The 22,020-nt window shown below is 38.3% G+C and overlaps 2 protein-coding genes across 2 annotated transcripts; both read right to left on the bottom strand.

Annotated features, from left to right (window-relative positions):
- Nucleotides 1–2,956: 2,956 nt before the first annotated feature.
- LOC139144926 (tripartite motif-containing protein 2-like) lies at nucleotides 2,957–5,170 on the bottom strand. Its single transcript, XM_070715761.1, has one exon. The coding sequence runs from the start codon at nucleotides 5,168–5,170 to the stop codon at nucleotides 2,957–2,959; it is 2,214 nt and encodes a 737-aa protein (XP_070571862.1).
- A 12,855-nt stretch (nucleotides 5,171–18,025) lies between these two features.
- Nucleotides 18,026–19,636, bottom strand: LOC139144917 (E3 ubiquitin-protein ligase TRIM71-like). The gene has a single exon (XM_070715750.1). The coding sequence runs from the start codon at nucleotides 19,634–19,636 to the stop codon at nucleotides 18,026–18,028; it is 1,611 nt and encodes a 536-aa protein (XP_070571851.1).
- Nucleotides 19,637–22,020: the final 2,384 nt, after the last annotated feature.

The following is a 22,020-nucleotide window of genomic DNA, read 5'->3' as shown; positions in this document are numbered from 1 at the left end:
AATTAGGAAATCATCAAAGCCAAAATAATTTTAGTGTAGAATTATCAGAAAGTTCAACTTTTTTTGACAGTTCATAGTGAAATGCTTACCATCTTGGAGGATTAAAACATGTAAAGGCAACTTTCCTGAATCCCAACTTTGACATATTCTGAACCGTCATTTATTGTGCCCTGTATGTTATCTAAAAGAAATTGCTCAAAATAGTCAATAGAGATAGAGATAGAGATAGAGATAGAGAAAGTTCTAATTTCCATTTATGGTTGACTTGGTAAGGATAAAATAAAATTACTTTTTGAGGAAAAAAATAGAGTGGTCAATTAAAAGAGTGGTCAAAGTGATAGGGTTTTTATGGTAAAGCTGGGCTGTATAAAGATTCCTCATGTGCTATTTATAGCAATTATGCAATCTGTGTAAACAGTGCAATGAAAGTGTAACATGATTCCTTATAATGCTTTTGATGACCTTGAACTTCTTAAGTTTCAAACCTTTGTCTCTTCAGTGTGCTTTCTCTGAGTATGTACAGTCTCAACTTATTAAACAGAACTCACAATGTTAATCAAAGATATCCACCTTCTTCATCAATACATGTGTCACAAAAGGTTATTCTCTACATAACTCAACAGAGCTCTGTCAACTGTTGAGTTGCTTGTTCTTTCAAAACCGCTGGTCAGACAGCTTTAATATTTAGTTTACTTGTCCGTAGGATGACCTTAGTGAGATAATTTCATACAGTAAGGAAATACTTAATTTTGTATCCATGTCTATAGTAGCTTCAGGGACTTTGGCCCTATGTTTAATTCAAACCAACTTTATTGACAATTCTGAGTATAAAGGTACAGAGCCAAAATGCATGAATCATCAAATCAAAATGAAAACACTTCTTTTATTAAAGGGATGCAGTCTTCGGAACTGTGTTAAAGGTCATATGGGACCCATACAACCAATGTAAACACTGCATCTAAGGTACAATGGTGATTGTTGAAAGTTAAAACATGTCTGTCATAATGTACATCGTATAATTCAAATGTTGCAGCTATGATGATGAGGTGCACCTAGATATCATGCACAAAATACATTGTACACAAGAAACTTGCACAGGTGCAATCCTGATGAGTTTCCCTTTAACTGTTAGATTCATATAACTTCACACAATGGCATATGTGAATCAATCATTTTGCTATGAAAACTCTTCCTAGTTTCTTTCAGGCAGAGTGGGCCTGTATTTCAGGAAATCTTTGACTTGAATTTCATTCTCAGCTGTTTTCATTTGGAGTGTTGGAGTATACTCAAGGGATAGCTTCAGTATTTCTGTATGTTAATTATGATTTTTAACCTTCTGAGTGCTGTAATTTTTCCCACCAAAATTTCTTGCAACATTTTACCAATTTTCATGAATTTTACTGTATTTGTTATGATAATTTTGGCGCAAATAGACATCACATTTTGATGGCTACAGTTTTTAATCAAAATTTTGTCAAAAATCTGAAAAAATTTACCTGGGGTGTATTTTGTAGTAAAGGTGACAAAATTGATTTCGGCGCTCAAATGGTTAATGTGGAAAGTCAATCTGTTTTCTAGCCTACGGCAACCTGTTTGGTTGACTGCTTTCTTTTCATTTAAGTGACTTGAAAAAATAATGAATTTTGGCTGTATATCCTGTCCCTCCTGGCCTGTCGTAATGTTTTCTGATTAAAATAATCAGAATGGACATCCTTTTGAATCTGTCCCAAAGTGGCCGCTTTGACAAATCAACATTTGCGTGAAATGTAAGGATCATATTTGATACTTGTCAAGTAATCCATCAAGATTGTTTTTCCTTCGTGGTTGGTCTTAGAAGTGAGGTGGGTGTCCTGTCTGCAACCGTACATATAGGACACATACAATGTCGGTCTGTTGCTATATGTGCTATGGTATATCAATTATCCTTTAGCCTATCGAAAATTTTAGAATGGCAGCTCTACTAAAACTGCTGACCGTGGTGAAGCCGTAAACGAAGGGACATAACCAAACATTATTTGGCAAAGTCTGCAGTGATTGGAATGCTATGAACAAGCGCCAAATATTGAATTAGCTTCACATTTGCTTGACATTCATCCGCAATTTCTTGGAAAATGCAATGTTTGTCAATAAGAAAGTCGCAGTTCAAATAGGACAACCTCTTCCTTAAGTATTATTATTGAAAATTCTTGAAAAACACTACACATACGTCACAGTGCGCTGTACAGAACACAAAAAAGAATATGCAAATTTACAAAATACAAGTGTCAGGGATAAAACGCACCATATGAGCAGTCCTGCGGTGAAGAAAATGTACTGCAAAGCATAAACAAATCACTGATAATACAGATTAAAAAGATAGGTAAGCAGCCTGTTTATTCAGAGCACTGGTTTATACAAGGAACAATTTACCATTGTACGCTACAGGTACATGTCACTGCTCTACAATAATCTACACAACTTTACTTTGCTGGCCTCATTGTAATGAAACAAGTTTCACTTTACTTACTGACTAAACATCTCTGCACACATTAACCTGCAGAGTTGTTCCCACACATTTATTTCATAAAGTCCAACATATCAGAAAGGGGATGGGCTCTGAAGAATATCAACACAGGGATTCAGTGAATTGTAAAAATTGACTGATTATAGTTTCACAGTCAGTAGTGGGCAGCTATATTTTGCCAGAATTTCAATCTTTATGAAAGAAATTATCATCAATGCAAGTTTGATACAAATTTTGCAGTGACAAATATTATCAAACTTTAAACCTACATGAATACACAAACAAATCATTCATTCTGAGGATAAAACAAACTTTCAAGTAACAGTCAATCATTTGATTCACACTGATTTAACCATTTTATATTGTTCAGTTTTCCAATTATTTGTTTTACATTTACCATTGAACAGTGAATGATTTCAGATGCATTCTGTTCTCCATCTTATGAATTTGTTATTATTGTACAAACAGTTTAATACAGTGGTTGTTTGTATCAGCCACAATCACTCTGGGTGGTACATCATCTGTCAGTGCTATGCCATTAGGCCAGTTCAGCCCGTCCTGATCACTATCAATACGACAAACAAACTTTCCCCCACTGTCAAACTTCAGAAGGTATCCCCTATTTCCATAAGTATCATTCCCAGCTACAACATATACATATTTATCATTTTCAATTGATATCCCAAACGGGCATCTCAACTGACCATCCTCACCCTGACAATCAAAGGAGTATAAATACTGGTCATGTGCACTGAAGACTTGGATACGCTTGTTGTCACAGTCAGTTACAAAGACCATTCCAGTACATGCTACTACTATACCCCAGGGCTCATTGAATTCCCCATGACCTTCACCCTTTGACCCAAATGACCTGAGGTATTTGCCATGTTGTGTGTAAACCCTGACACAATGAGAATTACCATCCGTCACATACGCATTGCCATCAGGGCTCAGAGCTATATCTCGTGGATTTTCCAACTCGTTTTGTCCAAAGCTTCTGATAAAAACTCCATATTCATCACTGACGATTACTTCCTTGTTAATATCATCTGTCGAGTATATATTATTACTTGATAATGTTATGCCACGAGGAGAGAAAGGATTCTCAAATTCTTTACTTTTAAAGATTTTCTTACATCTGCCCTCTTTGTTTGTTATTTGTAATCTGCTGTTGTCATGGTCTGTGATGACTATGTCTCTGTCTCTGTTGATGGCCACACCATAGGGAGTGATATACTGTCCAACACCACTTCCTCTACTGCCGATAGTCTTCATCAATCCTTTAACAACAGATACGATGACAGGACAGCACTGAATTGGTTGGCCAGCTATCGTAATGTTAATTTGGTAGTCACCATCAATTTGTCCAAACACTCTAACTCTGTGGGTACCATCTCTGTTATCTGACGCATTGATGTCTTCCCATGATGCATCAGGTTTTTGTATCTTGGCTTTCACTGGTTGTATTGGGATGACCTGATTTCCTGTGGAATCTCTGGTTGTGATCAGTAGGTCTGCAGAGTCACCTTTGAAGAGCTGCTTTGGAATGTTTTCTACTGTACACTTTGAAACACAAACTTCAGACTGGAGAATTCCCAGAATTCCCTGTTCATTAAAGTCGTCACTACCAGCGAATACCACTTCATCGTGTTGTGTCTTTGGTTCAGTTTCCATGGTAATAAGCTGCTCAATACGATTACATACATCGCTCTTTGTTGAGAGAAGTTGAACAGCATTCCCATGATGCATCAGAGTCTCTATGAAACTGCATGCACTCTTAATGTTACCATGTTGTAATTCCATCTCATCAATGTCAGCTACTGCATTTTTCAGTTTCATCATGTAATTGCTGTTCAGCATGGCTATCAATCTCTGTTCTTCTCTTCTTATTTTCTCAATGATTTCTGCTGTTTTCATTCTCACCTTTTGTTCTTGTCTGCTGCACTGCTCTGTAAGATAGCTACGTATCTGCTGGGCCAGGATTTTGTTCTTTTCAGCTTCCTGTTCTTTCACTTTTAGTTCGTCAACCATGGCTTTCAATTCTGTAAGATACTCATCTGCTGCATCTTTCAAGTCTCTGTGAAGATGTTCTGGTATGCGATGTTTGACAATAGTGCAGTTTGTACAGACAGGTACCTTACAGGTCTCACAAAAGAATTCAATTTTGTTCTCGGCGTGAATACTGCAATATTCCACCACTTCTATCGCTCCGAGGCTTGTTGACTTTGTTGTTTTATATTCTTCAATTGTCATGAGCTTATGTGTCCGAGTTTGCGATACCTTTGTATGAACCTTAGTACAACTACTACAGAAATATTGTTTGCACTCCATACATCTGTGAGAGGCTGTATTCTCTTCGCAACCTTCGCACTTGATCTCAGCTCCCTGCACAGACTCCAGTCGTTGCTTGAAGATGGCAACCATGTTCTTCATAAAGAAGTTGCCTTTGATAGCTGGCACTCCTCCAACAGGGATCTGGTGTGGCTGTCTACATTCAGGACAGTTTAGCCTTCCTGCCTTCTCAACCAACGTGACTAAGCACGACTCGCAGAATGTATGCAGACATGGTAGGATTTTAGGAGACTTGAACTTTTCCAGACAGATAGTGCAGCAAAGGAAATCTTCTCCGATTTCTTCCAGAAATCTAATTTCAGGAGTCGCTGCCATATTGTAGGTAGGCGAGGTTAAAAAGAACACTTAACTCCGAGGTTCACATTGAAATCTTTAAGTTGGTAACAAATAAAGCCCCCTAGTTATATATTATACGTCACTCAATCGGTGGACGTGTATATACACATCGGGTTTGTTACTTAGGGAGCCCTGCTTGGTCCGTTGCTATCCGAGCTTTCACATGCCGCAAACATATGTTGCAGTTGTTTGTAAATTGACATTTTCTCTATCATTACAGCAACGAATTTGCAACTTCAGTAAAAGTGTTATGAAAAACATCACAGGCAACATCGTCATAACTTTATGAAGTTGAAATAAGTCTGCGTTCAGAAATAATTGGGGGGGGGGGGGGGGCTGGAGGAATCGCGATTGAATTTTCTCGAAAAATGTCAAGCCCCCTCTTTATGATCAAAATTTTTCAAGTTCCCCAACATTATCATTTAGCCACATATTTATTAGGGATGTACGCACGGAAAAATAAACACGTATTGCGCACTTCTGCTCCCAGATGTTCGACACTACTTGTTATCAACAGGTTGTAGAGCTAGCCATATTCCTTAAATTGATTCATTTTTAAATGCATCAGTGTACTTTTGGATTTTTAATCCAACACTGGCCAGGCCAAGGGCACCAGCACGCCAAATTGAGAAAGCTCATTAAACATGCAAATAAATGAGTCTTAAAATGCAAAATGTCCTTCACTACTTTTATACAATTGTATCATCAATATACATATCACTGTCATCACCTTTTGTCAAGTCCTTCCAGTTTCACTAATTTGGAAAGTTCATTAAGTATGCAAATTACAAATAAACTGATCTGAAAATGGTTTTTTTTTAATTTTTGTATCTTTAATATACATGTACATAGTAACTTCCTTGAACTTATCCAAGTCCTTCCAGTTTAAGTTCGTTAAAAGTGCAAGAATACCAATTAGCTGAGATGAAAATGCAAAATGGCTTTCACCGCACAATATCCTTATTGTAGTAAATATCTTTATCTTTTCCCTTTTTCTGTTAAGTCCTTTTGGTAAAAATGATAAAAAAATCATCAAACATGCAGAATTACCGATTGAGGTAGTATGCGCCTCGAAAATGAAAGACTTCAACTTTTGCTGAAACTTTCCTGAATGAAACTTTCAACCACTGTCTTACCAACCAACAATAAAAATCAGAGTCACCGTGCAAAGTTTGGAACTAGCGAAACAAATTACTCAACTTTTTGCGATATTTGAAATTCAAAATGGCCGTCATTCCTGTGTTAACTCTATGAGCTGAAAATTAAAGTTTGGATTTTCGAAAAACTAAGACTGTGACAGGTTTTCCTTCTCCGAGACCTTTAAAATGAGCCTCCACGAATGCTAGATCAGAAAAGAATTGTACAAATTTGAGAGTCCGACTATCTGTCCCTGAGGCGCGAAAATGCTGAACGCCCTGTCTATTATACATATATTTAATACAACAGCACGATGATGAGGCATATTTCATCTCTTAACAATGTTTAAGCAAAATCTTTGTTTTCATCAATTTTAGTAACATCATCAATCATTTAATAAAATCACACAAACCTGCCATTATAGTTGTGTTTTAATTTTTTCGGCGATACGCCTAATCTATCGAATTCGGAAAATTAATGCTTGCCAGTTATTTTGAGAAAGGTGTAAATCTGCCTTATACGGTATTGGGCAATTCCGTATGAGTTCGGTTCATTGTGCCCACAGATGATTTATGTAAGTTTGTTGTTAGATATCTCGTATGCAACCAGGCCTGATGTAATTTTAGTACTCTTTCTCCAGGAGGGTTTAGAAGTCGCTGTAATGAAGCGAAGAAACCAGCGATATACACGGACATGAACACTCAAAGTACAATTGTAAAGATTCTACGATATTACAATTATTTGTGTGAAAATAACAAAGTTATGAAATTTGATGACGTGTCTCTCGGCACTACGTTTCAAATCCGAATGATTTGTTATGTAAGACAGCTTTTCGATTCGTTTTGCAGATCAATGGGAACACCTCGATTCATCAGATTTAAAATGTGTCAAAATTCGATTTGTTGTAATTGTAATGATATTACCATCCTGGTCTGTCAACTTACTAATTAAACAGAAATAAATACTGAAGAGAGGCGATATTTTCTGTAATTACAAATTTAGAATCTGGTCATTTTCTATGAGATGGCCGTTGAAACACAGAAATTCCATTCTCAGATTATTTCTGATCTGAACATAGGCAAAGCATGGCTGTTTTCTGCCTGTGGGGTTTCCAAATAAGGTACAAAGTCCCTCTGTTTCTTTTGACAGAATGGATGTCAGTCGTAATTAGCTTCTCCTGTGATGGAAAATAACCCACTCAAAGCAGCTTCAATTCTTTCAGGCCAATAGGGAGAAAGAGCGAATAAGGTGGTATCTGATTTTATCCGTCTTTTAGTGAGCTGAACAACTTGTGATTGCTCCGACAAGGCACCGATCTCAGCGTAGAGTAGGTTGATGTTAAACTGATCATGTACAGAAGTAGGTATAGAAACGACAAGCACGTTGTATGAAATTCCAGCTTGTATTCCAAGTTTCATCATCCATTACATCGTGATTCTGACGTCGTTTTAGAGTACCAAATTTTTAAACCAACAGAGCTAAAATACTTTTCATCAAGGCTATCGAACAGACTCAATTAACTTTTAAAATTTTATGTTTTCGTCATTTTATTACCCCAAGGCCTTGTGTGATTTTATTGAGTGTTACTGTGTGTTGCTCGGATTTCAATATATGTGTTTCAAATTGTCACATTAGGTCATTGATGTATATATTTGTTACCATTGCTGCAATACTAATTGCCGAAATTGGGATAAAGATTGATTGATTGACTGACATTGTTGATGTTTGTGGCTGAATTCAAAAATGTGTTTAATGTTTTCTAATAACACATCGGAATAGTACATAAAACTTTCTGCTGATGGCTAAATAATAATGGTAGAAGAAACTTTCAATACCAAATGTCAAATATCACAGCATAGCTGCAAGGTGTAAGTTTTAGCGCTTCTTTTATACAGATAATAAGGATGAATGTAAAAATATGAAGATAGTAATTCTTTACACTACAATAACACACTTTCACGACTAAAGATGACACGCGAAAAAAAATTTTTAAAGTCAAAAACATCTGATGACTCCGCTAAATGTCAAACAGAATGAATGAGCAAATTTGTTAGCTTTCGGAAGGTTGAAGTAGAAATACATGAAAAGTGGCTTGCAACGTTTAAGAAAGTGATAATGTGATACATCACGATACATAGAAAGGTCAACAGAGAACAATTAAATTTTACAAAATAACAGATGGTTGGTGTTGTACTTTTCCAACGATATTATTGCGATGTTGACCCATTATTTTCAGTTAATCTATAAATATATTGCAGTTGCAGTTTGCCTTAACTTCACAATTTTTATGACTGAAAATTATTAATGTAAAAAACGTTTGTGATATATGCTGTCGAGTCTGACACAGACAGGTTCTTAGAACAAACGAACATTTATTTTTAATAATCATGTCTATTGATTTATTCTCTGACGTAGTGATTTGTTTCAACACAAGCATGAGCTTTCATCTGGTTGTGCCATCAAATGCTATTTTATGCCCACTTCATCTAATGATGATTTTTGTACGGTATCATTGTACAAACACTTTGATGCAGTGGTTGGCTGTATCAGCGACAATCACTCTACAGGGTACATCATCTGTCAGTGCAATACCATTGGCCGCTTCAGCCCATCCTTATCACTATCAATACGACAAACAAACTTCCCACTTCTGTCAAACTTCAGGAGGCACCCATTGGCAAAATATAGACCATTATCAACAGTAACATAGATATATTTATCATTTTCAATTGATATTCCCCTTGGGTATCTAAACTGTCCATCACCAATCTGACAACTGAATGAGAACAAATATTTGTCCTCTAAATCGAACACCTGAATACGGTTGTTAAAGCGGTCTACTACAAATACCATTCCACTGTTTCCTACTACTATGCCACAGGGACCTTAAACTCACCCTGACCTACACCTTTTGAACCAAATGACCTAAGGTACTTTCCATGTTTTGTGTAAACCCTCACACAAGGAACACCAGCGTCGTCTGTCACATAGACATTGCCGTCCACAGGGCTGATTGCAATATTCTGTGGAGCTTTCAGTTCAGTTTCTCCAAAGCTTCTCATGACAGATCCATTCTCATCACTGACAACAACTCGTTTATTGGTGCTGTCTAAACTATAGTATGTATTATCACTTGGCATTGCTATATCACATGGGCTGAAAGGCATCTTAAATTGAAAGAATTTCTTAAAGGTGCCGTCCCTGCTTGTAACTTGTAATCGGTTATTGTCCCTATCTGCGGTGAGAATGTCGCCTTTTTTGTCTATGGCAACTTTCAAGGGATATCTGTATTGTCCTTCAGCATTTCCTTCACTGCCAATAGTCTTCGCCAATCCTTTGAAAACAGGTATGATGACAGGGCAGCCTGGTATTGCTTGGCCATCTATTGTAATGTTAATTTGATATTTACCATCCATTTGTCCGCACACTCTAACTCTGTGGGTACCATCTCTGTTATCTGACACATTGATGTATTCCCATGATGCATCAGGGTTTTGTATCTTGGCTTTCACTGGTTGTATTGGGATGACCTGATTTCCTGTGGAGTCTCTGGTTGTGATCAGAAGGTCTGCAGAGTCACCTTTGAAGAGCTGCTTTGGGATGTTCGCCACTGTACACTTTGAAATACAAACATCAGACTGGATAATTCCCAGAATTCCATGTTCATTAATGTCGTCAGTGGCTGTGAATACCACTTCATCATGTTGTGTCTTTGGTTCAGTTTCCATGGTATTTAGCTGCTTTATACGATTACATGCATCGTTCTTCGTTGAGAGAAGCTGAACAGCATTCCCATGATGCATTAGTGTTTCTATAAAAGTGCATGCACTCTTAATGTTACCATGTTTTAATTCCATTTCATCGATATCAGCTGCTGCATTTTTCAGTTTTATTTTGTAATTGCTTTTCAGCGCATCTAACAGTCTCTGTTCTTCTCTCTTTATTTTCTTGATTATTTCTGCTGCTTTCATTCTCATCTCCTTTCTTCTTGTGCTGCACTTCCCTGTCAGGTCACTGTGTATCTGTTTGGCAAGAGTCTTGTTCTTTTCAGCTTCCTGTTCTTTCACTTTCAGTTTGTCAACCATGGCTTTCAATTCTGTAAGATACTCATCTGCTACATCTTTCAAGTCTCTGTGTACATGTTCTGGTATGCGGTGTTTGACGATCGTACAGTTTGAACAGACAGGTACCTGACAGGTTTCGCAAAAGAATTCGATTTTGTTCTCAGCGTGAATACTGCAATATTCCACCGCCTCTATCGCTACTGGGCTTGTTGACTTTGCTGTTTTGTATTCTTCAATAGTCATGAGCTTATGTGTGCGAGTTTGCGATACCTTTGTATGAACCTTCGTACAACTTCTACAGAAATATTGTTTGCACTCCATACATCTGTGAGAGGCTGTATTCTCTTCGCAACCTTCGCACTTGATCTCAGCTCCCTGCACAGACTCCAGTCGTTGCTTGAATATCTCAATCATGTTATTCATAAAGAAGTTGCCTTTCATAGCTGGCACTCCTCCAACAGGAAGCTGGTGTTGTTGTCGACATTCGGGACAGTTTAGCGCGTCCGTCTTCTCGACCAGTGTGACTAAACACTGCTCACAAAATGTATGCAGACATGGTAAAATTTTAGGTGTTTTAAACTCTTCAAGGCAGATGGTACAGCATAGAAAGTCTTCACCGGTTTCCTCTAGAAATTTCGTTTCAGAAGCAGCCGCTATTGTTGAATGGTACTAGGTGTGTCCTCTAGTGAACTAGAAATGCACTGTAAAGTAAGACCCCTTATCTCGACGTGCCACAAACACTTGTGACGTTCACATAATGAACCATTTGTTTCAGTGTACACGACCAATCACATGTCGTACCTTGCACTGCCCATGACAGGTCATTTATTGTACACATCAGGGCACTACAGGGGGAGTAATGCATGACCTTTTTTCCTGATAAACAGATGAAGGGGTCAATTGTATACTCAGTAAGCTTGCCAAGTTGAGGTCAGAGGTTATTTGCGCAACAATCACGGTGTGTATCGCCGTTGAAATAAATTACCTGGTTGGAAGCATTACTAGGACAAACGATAAACACCCTGGGCTGCAAGGTACTGCTACCTTCCCACCTGACACTCATATATGACTTGAGTCTTATTGTAATACTGTTGTTTCCCTCAATACCATATTCAGATTATTACCATACCCATAGTTATCATAGTTATTATTCTTCCAAATTGGTAGATTTAAAGATTTTGTTGGATCTAAAATTAGACTGAATTAATGCCAAGAAAAGTATGTCACGTTTCTACCATATTAAACCAACCTTTTACTTGATTAACGGTGAAGAAATGACCCATGACCCATAAAAGGATACTTATGGGCAACTCACCAAGTTGATCGAATTTTAATTTTACGTTTTCATGATTTTCATGTACAGATTCTCATAAGTCTGTACGTATTTTGAGTCGCAAAAATTTGACAGTTTTGTAGATTTATGCAATGTTAACTATATGCTGTGGGTCCATAGCTGTGGTGTTTTCGGAAGCAGCCGCCTTTGACTTTTACGGAGGTGGTGGCGGGGTTAAAATCGTAAGAGTCTAAGAAGCGAGAACAAGATTGTAGAGATTTTATATATATTCACAGAAATGAATAAACGCAAAGTGCCTTCGATTACAGACAGTACGTGAGAGTGATACAAAATTAATACATCATAGCTATTTTGTCATTCTTTAATGTACCCTGCTACATGATCATATGTTTACCCCCACCCCTCCCCCTTCCCATCCCCGAACACGCTACCCTCTCACAGCACACATGTGTCTTTGGTGTAAACAAGGCTATCTGCAACAAACCCATGACAAAAAAGAAAAACGTTCAAAATGGAAAAAATCGGAAGTGAAAATCTAGTGTGAGTCTTGGCAACACGAGTGTAACTGCCGTACACCAAACTGCAATTCATATTCATGTAAAATATAGAAACGTATACATATCGTCTGGTCATGAGGGAATTGACAAAAGAATTCTGTTACCCGAATATGACTAGTCTTATCAATTTTTTCACCGAGCCTTCGAGAAATTATCCGCCCTTTCTCGTCTTTGGTGCAGACGACACTTCCACTCTTCGGTTACGTTTTCTAGAATGTACGCATATGTGTACGTAGCGCTTTGAACCTTGACCCGATAACGGTTGTCCGAACTGTTAACCGGTCAGGTGACAGTTCAAAACCTGTTACCGGGTACATGGCTCTTTGTGTGAGTCAGCGCCAAAATGACGATAACCGTAAATTGACAAATCTCGGCAGAGATGACTTGTTAACAATTTACGTAACTCAAGTACGCTCTGAGCTACAATTAACTCAGTAATTACACAATACAACATTACAATGAAACAAATGTAACTTCATTGTACTATACATCACGATACATAGTATCAAAAAACGTCAACAGCGAACAATTAAATTTTACAAAATAACATGGTTGGTGTTGTACTTTCCAACGATATTATGCGATGTTGACCCATTATTTTCAGTTAATATATACATATATTGCAGTTGCAGTTTGCCTTAACTTCACAATTTTATGACTGAAATTATTAATGTAAACAAGTTTGTGATATATGCTGTCGAATCTGACACAGACAGGTTCTTAGGACAAACGAAAATTTTAATAATCATGTCTATTGATTTATTCTCTGCTGTAGTGATTTTATTTCAACACAAGCATGAGCTTTCATCTGGTTGTGCCATCAAATGCTATTTTATGCCCACTTCATCTAATGATGATTTTGTACGGTATCATTGTACAAACACTTTGATGCAGTGGTTGGCAGTATCAGCGACAATCAATCTACAGGGTATATCATCTGTTAGTGCAATACCGTTTGTCCGCTTCAGCCCATCCTTATCACTATCAATACGACAAACAAACTTCCCACTTCTGGTCAAACTTCAGGAGGCACCCATTGGCGTTAAAGAGATTCTTATCGGCAGTAACATAGATATATTTATCATTTTCAATTGATATTCCTCTCGGCCATCTCAAATGTCCATCTCCGATCTGACAATTGAATGAATATTTGTCCTCTGAATCGAATACCTGAATACGTTTGTTTAAACGGTCTGCTACATATACCATTCCACAACTTCCGACTACTATGCCAAGGGGCTCATCAAACTCTCCCTGACCTGAACCTTTTGAACCAAATGACCTAAGGTACTTGCCATGTTTTGTGTAAACCTTCACACAAGGAACATCATTGTCTGTCACATAGACTTTGCCGTCCACAGGGCTGATTGCAATACTCTGTTGATCTTTCAATTCATTTTCTCCAAAGCTTCTGATGACAGATCCATTATCATCACTGACTATTACTTGCTTATTGCCACTATCTAAACTATAGTATGTATTATCACTTGATATTGCTATATCACGTGGGCTGAAAGGCGTCTTAAATCGAAAGAATTTCTTAAAGGTGCCGTCTCTGCTTGTAACTTGTAATCTGTTATTGTCCCTATCTACAGTGACAATGTCACCATCTTTGTTTATGGCAACTTTAAAGGGATATCTGTATTGTCCCTCAGCATTTCCTTCAATGCCAATAGTCTTCGCCAATCCTTTGATGACAGGTATGATGACAGGACAGCCTGGTATTGCTTGGCCATCTATCGTAATGTTAATTTGGTAGTCACCATCCATTTGTCCACACACTCTAACTCTGTGGGTACCATCTCTGTTATCTGACGCATTGATGTCTTCCCATGATGCATCAGGTTTTTGTATCTTGGCTTTCACTGGTTGTATTGGGATGACCTGATTTCCTGTGGAGTCTCTGGTTGTGATCAGTAGGTCTGCAGAGTCACCTTTGAAGAGTTGCTTTGGAATGTTTTCTACTGTACACTTTGAAATACAAACATCAGACTGGAGAATTCCCAGAATTCCATGTTCATTAATGTCGTCAGTGGCTGTGAATACCACTTTATCATGTCGTGTCTTCGGTTCAAATTTCATGGTAATCAGCTGCTCGAAACGATTACACACATCGTTTTTCGTTGAGAGAAGCTGAACAGCATTCCCATGATGCATTAGTGTTTCTATAAAAGTGCATGCACTCTTAATGTTACCATGTTTTAATTCCATGTCATCGATATCAGCTGCTGCATTTTTAGTTTTGATTTTGTAATTGCTTTTCAGCTCAACTAACAGTCTCTGTTCTTCTCTTTATTTTCTTAATAATTTCTTCTACTTTCATTCTCACCTTCCTTTCTTCTGTGCTGCACTTCCCTGTCAGGTCACTGTGTATCTGTTTCGCGAGAGTCTTGTTCTTTTCAGCTTCCCGTTCTTTCACTTTCAGTTTGTCAACCATGGCTTTCAATTCTGTAAGATACTCATCTGCTACATCTTTCAAGTCTCTGTGTACATGTTCTGGTATGCGGTGTTTGACGATCGTACAGTTTGAACAGACAGGTACCTGACAGGTTCGCAAAAGAATTCGATTTTGTTCTCAGCGTGAATACTGCAATATTCCACCACCTCTATCGCTACTGGGCTTGTTGACTTTGCTGTTTCATATTCTTCAATAGTCATTATTATGTCAATAGTCATAAGCTTATGTGTGCGAGTTTGCGATACCTTTGTATGAACCTTAGTACAACTTCTACAGAAATATTGTTTGCACTCCATACATCTGTGAGAGGCTGTATTCTCTTCGCAACCTTCGCACTTGATCTCAGCTCCCTGCACAGACTCCAGTCGTTGCTTGAATATCTCAATCATGTTATTCATAAAGAAGTTGCCTTTCATAGCTGGCACTCCTCCAACAGGAAGCTGGTGTTGTTGTCGACATTCGGGACAGTTTAGCGCGTCCGTCTTCTCGACCAGCGTGACTAAACACTGCTCGCAAAATGTATGCAGACATGGTAGAATTTTAGGTGTTTTAAATTGTTCCAAACAGATGGTGCAACACAGGAAGTCTTCGCCGATTTCCTCCAGAAATTTCGTTTCAGAAGCAGCCGCCATTGTTCACTGGTACTTGGTGTGTCCTCAAGTGAACCAGATATGCCCTGTTAACAGGGTATAAGGTAAGACCCCTTATCTCGATGTACCACAAACATAATGATCTCATAAGAGACTATTGTTTCAGCAGTGTACACGACCAATCACCTGTCGTACCTTGCGGTGCCCATGACAGGTCATTTATTATACACATCGGGGCATTACAGAGGGAGTAATGCATGACCTTATCTCCTGATAAACAGATGAAGGGACGTATACAGTGTATACTCAGTAAGCTTGCCAAGTTGAGGTCAGAGGTTATTTGCACAACAATCACGGTGTGTATCGCCGTTGAAATAAATTACCTGGTTGGAAGCATTACTAGGACAAACGATAAACACCCTGGGCTGCAAGGTACTGCTACCTTCCCACGTGACACTCATATATTACTTGAGTCATATTGTAATACTGTTGTTTCCCTCAATACCATATTCAGATTATTACCATACCCATAGTTATCATAGTTATCATTCTTCCAAATTGGTAGATTTAAAGATTTTGTTGGATCTAAAATAGACTGAATTAATGCCAAGATACGTATGTCACGTTTCTACCATATTGAACCAACCTTTACTTGATTAACGATGAAGAAATGACCCATGACCCATAAAAGGATACTTATGGGCAACTCACCAAGTTGATCGAATTTTAATTTTACGTTTTCATGATTTTCATGTACAGATTCTCATAAGTCTGTACGTATTTTGAGTCGCAAAATTTTGACAGTTTTGTAGATTTATGCAAGTGTTAACTATTATAGCTGTGGGTCCATAGCTGTGGTGTTTTCAGAAGCAGCCGCCTTTGACTTTTACGGAGGTGGTGGCGGGGTTAAAATCGTAAGAGTCTAAGAAGCGAGAACAAGATTGTAGAGATTTTATATATATTCACAGAAATGAATAAACGCAAAGTGCCTTCGATTACAGACAGTACGTGAGAGTGATACAAATTTAATGCATCATAGCGATTATCCGACTCCAACAAAAGGAAGTGATTTGATTTTGTCATTATTTAATGTACCCTGCTCCATGATCATATGTTTACCCCCACCACCTCCCTTCCCATCCCCGAACACGCTACCCTCTCACAGCACACATGTGTCTTTCGTGTAAACAAGGCTATCTACAACAAACCCCGTGATAAAAAAGAAAAACGTTCAAAATGGAAAAACTCGGAAATGAAAATCTAGTGTGAGTCTTGGCAACTCGAGTGCAACTGCCGTACACCAAACTGCCATTCATATTCGTGTAAAATATAGAAACGTATACGTATCGTCTGGTCATGAGGGAATTAACAAACAAATTCTGTTACCCGAATATGGCTAGTCTTATCAATTTTCTCACCGAGCCTTCGAGAAATTTATCCGCCCTTTTCTCGTCTTTGGTACAGACGGCACTTCCACCCTTCGTTTACGTTTTCCGGAGTGTACGCATATGTGTACGTAGCGCTTTGAACCTTGACCCGATAACGGTTGTCCGAACTGTTACCCGGTCAGGTGACAGTTCAAAAACCGTTACCGGTCATGATGGCTCTCTGCGTGAGTCAGCGCCAAAATGACGATAATCGTAAATTGACAAATCACTGCAGAGATGATGTGTTAACAATTTACACAACTCAATTACGCTCTGCTACAATTAACTCAGTAACTACACAATACAACATTACAATGAAACAAATGTAACTTTATTGTACTATACATCACGATACATAGTATCAAAAAACGTCAACAGCGAACAATTTTACAAATAACAGATGGTTGGTGTTGTACTTTCCAACGATATTTTTGCGATGTTGACCCATTATTTTCAGTTAATCTATAAATAATATTGGTTCGCCTTAACTTCACAATTTTTATGACTGAAATTATTAATGTAAAAAACGTTTGTGATATATGCTGTCGAGTCTGTCGAGAACAAACGAAAATTTTTAATAATCATGTCTATTCATTTATTCTCTGATGTAGTGATTTGTTTCAACACAAGCATTAGCTTTCATCTGGTTGTGCCATCAAATGCTATTTTATGCCCACTTCATCTAATGATGATTTTTGTACGGTATCATTGTACAAACACTTTGATGCAGTGGTTGGCTGTATCAGCGACAATCACTCTACACGGTACATCATCTGTCAGTGCAATACCATTGGGCCGCTTCAGCCCATCCTTATCACTATCAATACGACAAACAAACTTCCCACTTCTGTCAAACTTCAGGAGGCACCCATTGGCAAATATAGACCATTATCAACAGTAACATAGATATATTTATCATTTTCAATTGATATTCCCCTTGGGCATCTCAACTGTCCATCACCAATCTGACAACTGAATGAGAACAAATATTTGTCCTCTAAATCGAACACCTGAATACGGTTGTTAAAGCGGTCTACTACAAATACCATTCCACTGTTTTCCTACTACTATGCCACGGAGACCCTTAAACTCACCCTGACCTACACCTTTTGAACCAAATGACCTAAGGTACTTTCCATGTTTTGTGTAAACCCTCACACAAGGAACACCAGCGTCGTCTGTCACATAGACATTGCCGTCCACAGGGCTGATTGCAATATTCTGTGGATCTTTCAGTTCATTTTCTCCAAAGCTTCTCATGACAGATCCATTCTCATCACTGACAACAACTCGTTTATTGGTGCTGTCTAAACTATAGTATGTATTATCACTTGGATTGCTATATCACATGGGCTGAAAGGCATCTTAAATTGAAAGAATTTCTTAAAGGTGCCGTCCCTGCTTGTAACTTGTAATCTGTTATTGTCCCTATCTGCGGTGACAATGTCGCCTTTTTTGTCTATGGCAACTTTCAAGGGATATCTGTATTGTCCTTCAGCATTTCCTTCACTGCCAATAGTCTTCGCCAATCCTTTGATGACAGGTATGATGACAGGGCAGCCTGGTATTGCTTGGCCATCTATTGTAATGTTAACTTGATATTTACCATCCATTTGTCCACACACTCTAACTCTGTGGGTACCGTCTCTGTTATCTGACACATTGGTGTCTTCCCATGATGCATCTGGGTTTTGTATCTTGGCTTTCACTGGTTGTATTGGGATGACCTGATTTCCTGTGGAATCTCTAGTTGTGATCAGTAGGTCTGCAGAGTCGCCTTTGAAGAGCTGTTTTGGGATGTTCGCCACTGAACACTTTGAAATACAAACATCAGACTGAAGAAATCCCAGAATTCCATGTTTATTAATGTCGTCAGTGGCTGTGAATACCACTTCATCATGCTGTGTCTTTGGTTCAAATTTCATGGTGATTAGTTGCTTCATACGATTACATGCATCACTCTTCGTTGACAGAAGCTGAACAGCATTCCCATGATGCATTAGTGTTTCTATAAAAGTGCATGCACTCTTAATGTTACCATGTTTTAATTCCATTTCATCGATATCAGCTGCTGCATTTTTCAGTTTTATTTTGTAATTGCTTTTCAGCGCATCTAACAGTCTCTGTTCTTCTCTCTTTATTTTCTTGATTATTTCTTCTGCTTTCATTCTCACCTTCCTTTCTTCTGTGCTGCACTTCCCTGTCAGGTCACTGTGTATCTGTTTGGCAAGAGTCTTGTTCTTTTCAGCTTCCCGTTCTTTCACTTTCAGTTTGTCAACCATGGCTTTCAATTCTGTAAGATACTCATCTGCTACATCTTTCAAGTCTCTGTGTACATGTTCTGGTATGCGGTGTTTGACGATCGTACAGTTTGAACAGACAGGTACCTGACATGTTTCGCAAAAAAATTCGATTTTGTTCTCAGCGTGAATACTGCAATATTCCACCACCTCTATCGCTACTGGGCTTGTTGACTTTGCTGTTTTGTATTCTTCAATAGTCATGAGCTTATGTGTGCGAGTTTGCGATACCTTTGTATGAACCTTAGTACAACTTCTACAGAAATATTGTTTGCACTCCATACATCTGTGAGAGGCTGTATTCTCTTCGCAACCTTCGCACTTGATCTCAGCTCCCTGCACAGACTCCAGTCGTTGCTTGAATATCTCAACCATGTTATTCATAAAAAAGTTGCCTTTTATTGCTGGCACCCCTCCAACAGGAAGCTGGTGTTGTTGTCTACATTCGGGACAGTTTAGCGCGTCCGTCTTCTCGACCAGTGTGACTAAACACTGCTCACAGAATGTGTGCAGACATGGTAGAATTTTAGGTGTTTTAAACTGTTCCAGGCAGATGGTACAGCACAGGAAGTCTTCGCCGATTTCCTCCAGAAATTTCGTTTCAGAAGCAGCCGCCATTGTTAAATGGTATTAGGTGTGTCCTCAAGTGAACCAGATATGCCCTGTTAACAGGGTACAAGGTAAGACCCCTTATCTCGTACCACAAACACTTGTGACGTGTGCATAATGATCTCATGAGACCATTGTTTCAGTGTACGCGACCAATCACCTATCATACCTTGCAGTGCCCATGACAGGCATTTATTGTAAATACCAGGGCACAGAGGGAGTAATACATGATCTCCTAATAAAGAGATGAAGGGTCCGCATTTACAGTTTGCCAAGTTATTGAGGTCAGAGGTTGTTTGCGCAACAATAAACGGCGTATATTGTTTACGGTTGAAATAAATTACCTGGTTTGGAAGCATTAATGGGACAAACGATTAATACCCTGTCCTGCAGGGTATTGCCACCTTCTCATCTGACACACATATTATTTGAGTCATATTGTAATACTGTTATTTCCCTCAGTACCATATTCAGATTGTTACCATACCCAAGATTATCATTCTTTCAAATTGGTAGGTTTAAAGATTTTGTTGGATCTAAAATATATTTAATGCCGAGATACGTGTGTGACGTTTCTGCTATATTAAACCAACCTTTTACCTCATTAACGGTGAATGGAAATGACCCATTAATGCTTATGGGCAACACGCCACGTTGATCGAATTTTAATTTAAAGTTTTCATGATTTTCACGTACGGATTCTCATAAGTCGTTTTTAAGGTACTTTCATTCGCAAGTTTTGACAGTTTTGTAGATTTTTGCAAGTGTTAACTATTGAGGAGTACAGAAAATTATATTGCGTCGATTTTGGTATATTTCAGCAGGCTTCAATTCGCTATATGCCACAAACACTTTCAGCAAAACAAATATGGCGTGTGTCAACCTCTCCAAGACAAGAAGACGGGCAATCAGTGAACGAAGATGTTCTTACACATTTTCATCGGAAACTTGAGAAGAAGATGCCGACTAAAGACAGGAAAGTGATTGCTGAATTGTATTTATGACCAAGGTATGAACACGGATTAAGCTAATATGCACCTAGAAAGTGAAAGACTTAATCTTTTGATCAAACTTTCCTCACAATGCAATTTTTAACCATTCTCTTATGAATCAAGAATGATAAAAAAATAAGTGGTCACAGTGCATAATTTGGCACAAGAGAAACAAATTACTTCACATTTAGCGAGTTTTTAAAATTTTATAATAGCCGCCGTCTCTTCGTTAACTCTAAGGAGAAAAATACAATTTTCGATTTTCAAGAAACTTAACACGGTGACATTTATTCTTCTATTAGTGCAAGATGTGAGGTATAATGATATTCAAATATGCAGATTACATTAATGAGCATTGTTTCGGTATTAAAATTCTATGCTAATGACCCTTAATTAATGTGGAATATTCATGTACCTCGCTCGGATCTTGCATTTTATATTTTCTTACTCCTAGAGCTTTGAATGAGCTCCCACAGATGGTAGATCAGGTCAGAAAAGATTTGTAAAATTTTAGACTCCGAATATGTCTCCGAGGCGCATTCTACCTGAAGTGCTGCTGGAAAGTTGTCTCTTCATCGTTCATACCGAGGACATTTTTCTTGAGCACAAGAACCTGAAGTACGGAATTACATTTTACCGTTGGCTACGGGAGTGTGTCCGTTATCCTCCAATCTATTCTGTCGTTCTCAGGTCATTGGTCTTCTCAAAAGTCCACGCCAATGTTTCTGGAGTTTTAGGGTTGAGATAGCACCTGGCTCACAACTATGGCATATTCATAACTACTTGTGATACTATTTAAATCTAATAGCCTAATAATCGCCTTTGCTTGTCAGACAGCTGTATGATTCGGGTTGCAGATCTGTGCATGAGAACGAGGCTATTTAAAATTGTGTATGTCGTGCTGGACTCTACAGTTTCGGTATTTTGAAAATATTTCTGTCCTGTTCTTTCGACACGTCATTTTTCTAACATCGTTCGACAGATTGCATGAATTCGATTTTCGCTTGCCCTATTTCTGGAGGAACTTTCGTTAAAAGTTGATCGAATCACGACCTTTTTCCATGTGTATGACATTTATGCAAGGAATCCCCAGGCGAACAGTAGAACCAGACAGTTTGTTGGACAAGTGTGTTATTAGAAGGCGTTGTCGCGAAAGGCGAAATCGCTTGGGTTAATCCAATAACAACTAAACTGCCTCAACTGCCTAAACACCTGCCTTTTTTGTGCCGACCAACTTGCCCCTATATTTACTGACATCTTCAATGGTTCTTTACAAGAGTGTAAAGTACCCGCTTGTTTCAAATCATCAATAATCGTGCCAGTCCAAAGAAAACGAAAATTTCATGTCTGAACGATTATAGACCTGTAGCCCTGACTTCTGTTATTATGAAGGTTTTTGAA

This window comes from Ptychodera flava, chromosome 1, assembly GCF_041260155.1.
Source record: "Ptychodera flava strain L36383 chromosome 1, AS_Pfla_20210202, whole genome shotgun sequence".
NCBI lineage: Eukaryota > Metazoa > Hemichordata > Enteropneusta > Ptychoderidae > Ptychodera > Ptychodera flava.
The sequence above is the reverse complement of the archived record's forward strand: the minus strand, read 5'-3'. Positions and strand labels throughout refer to the sequence as shown.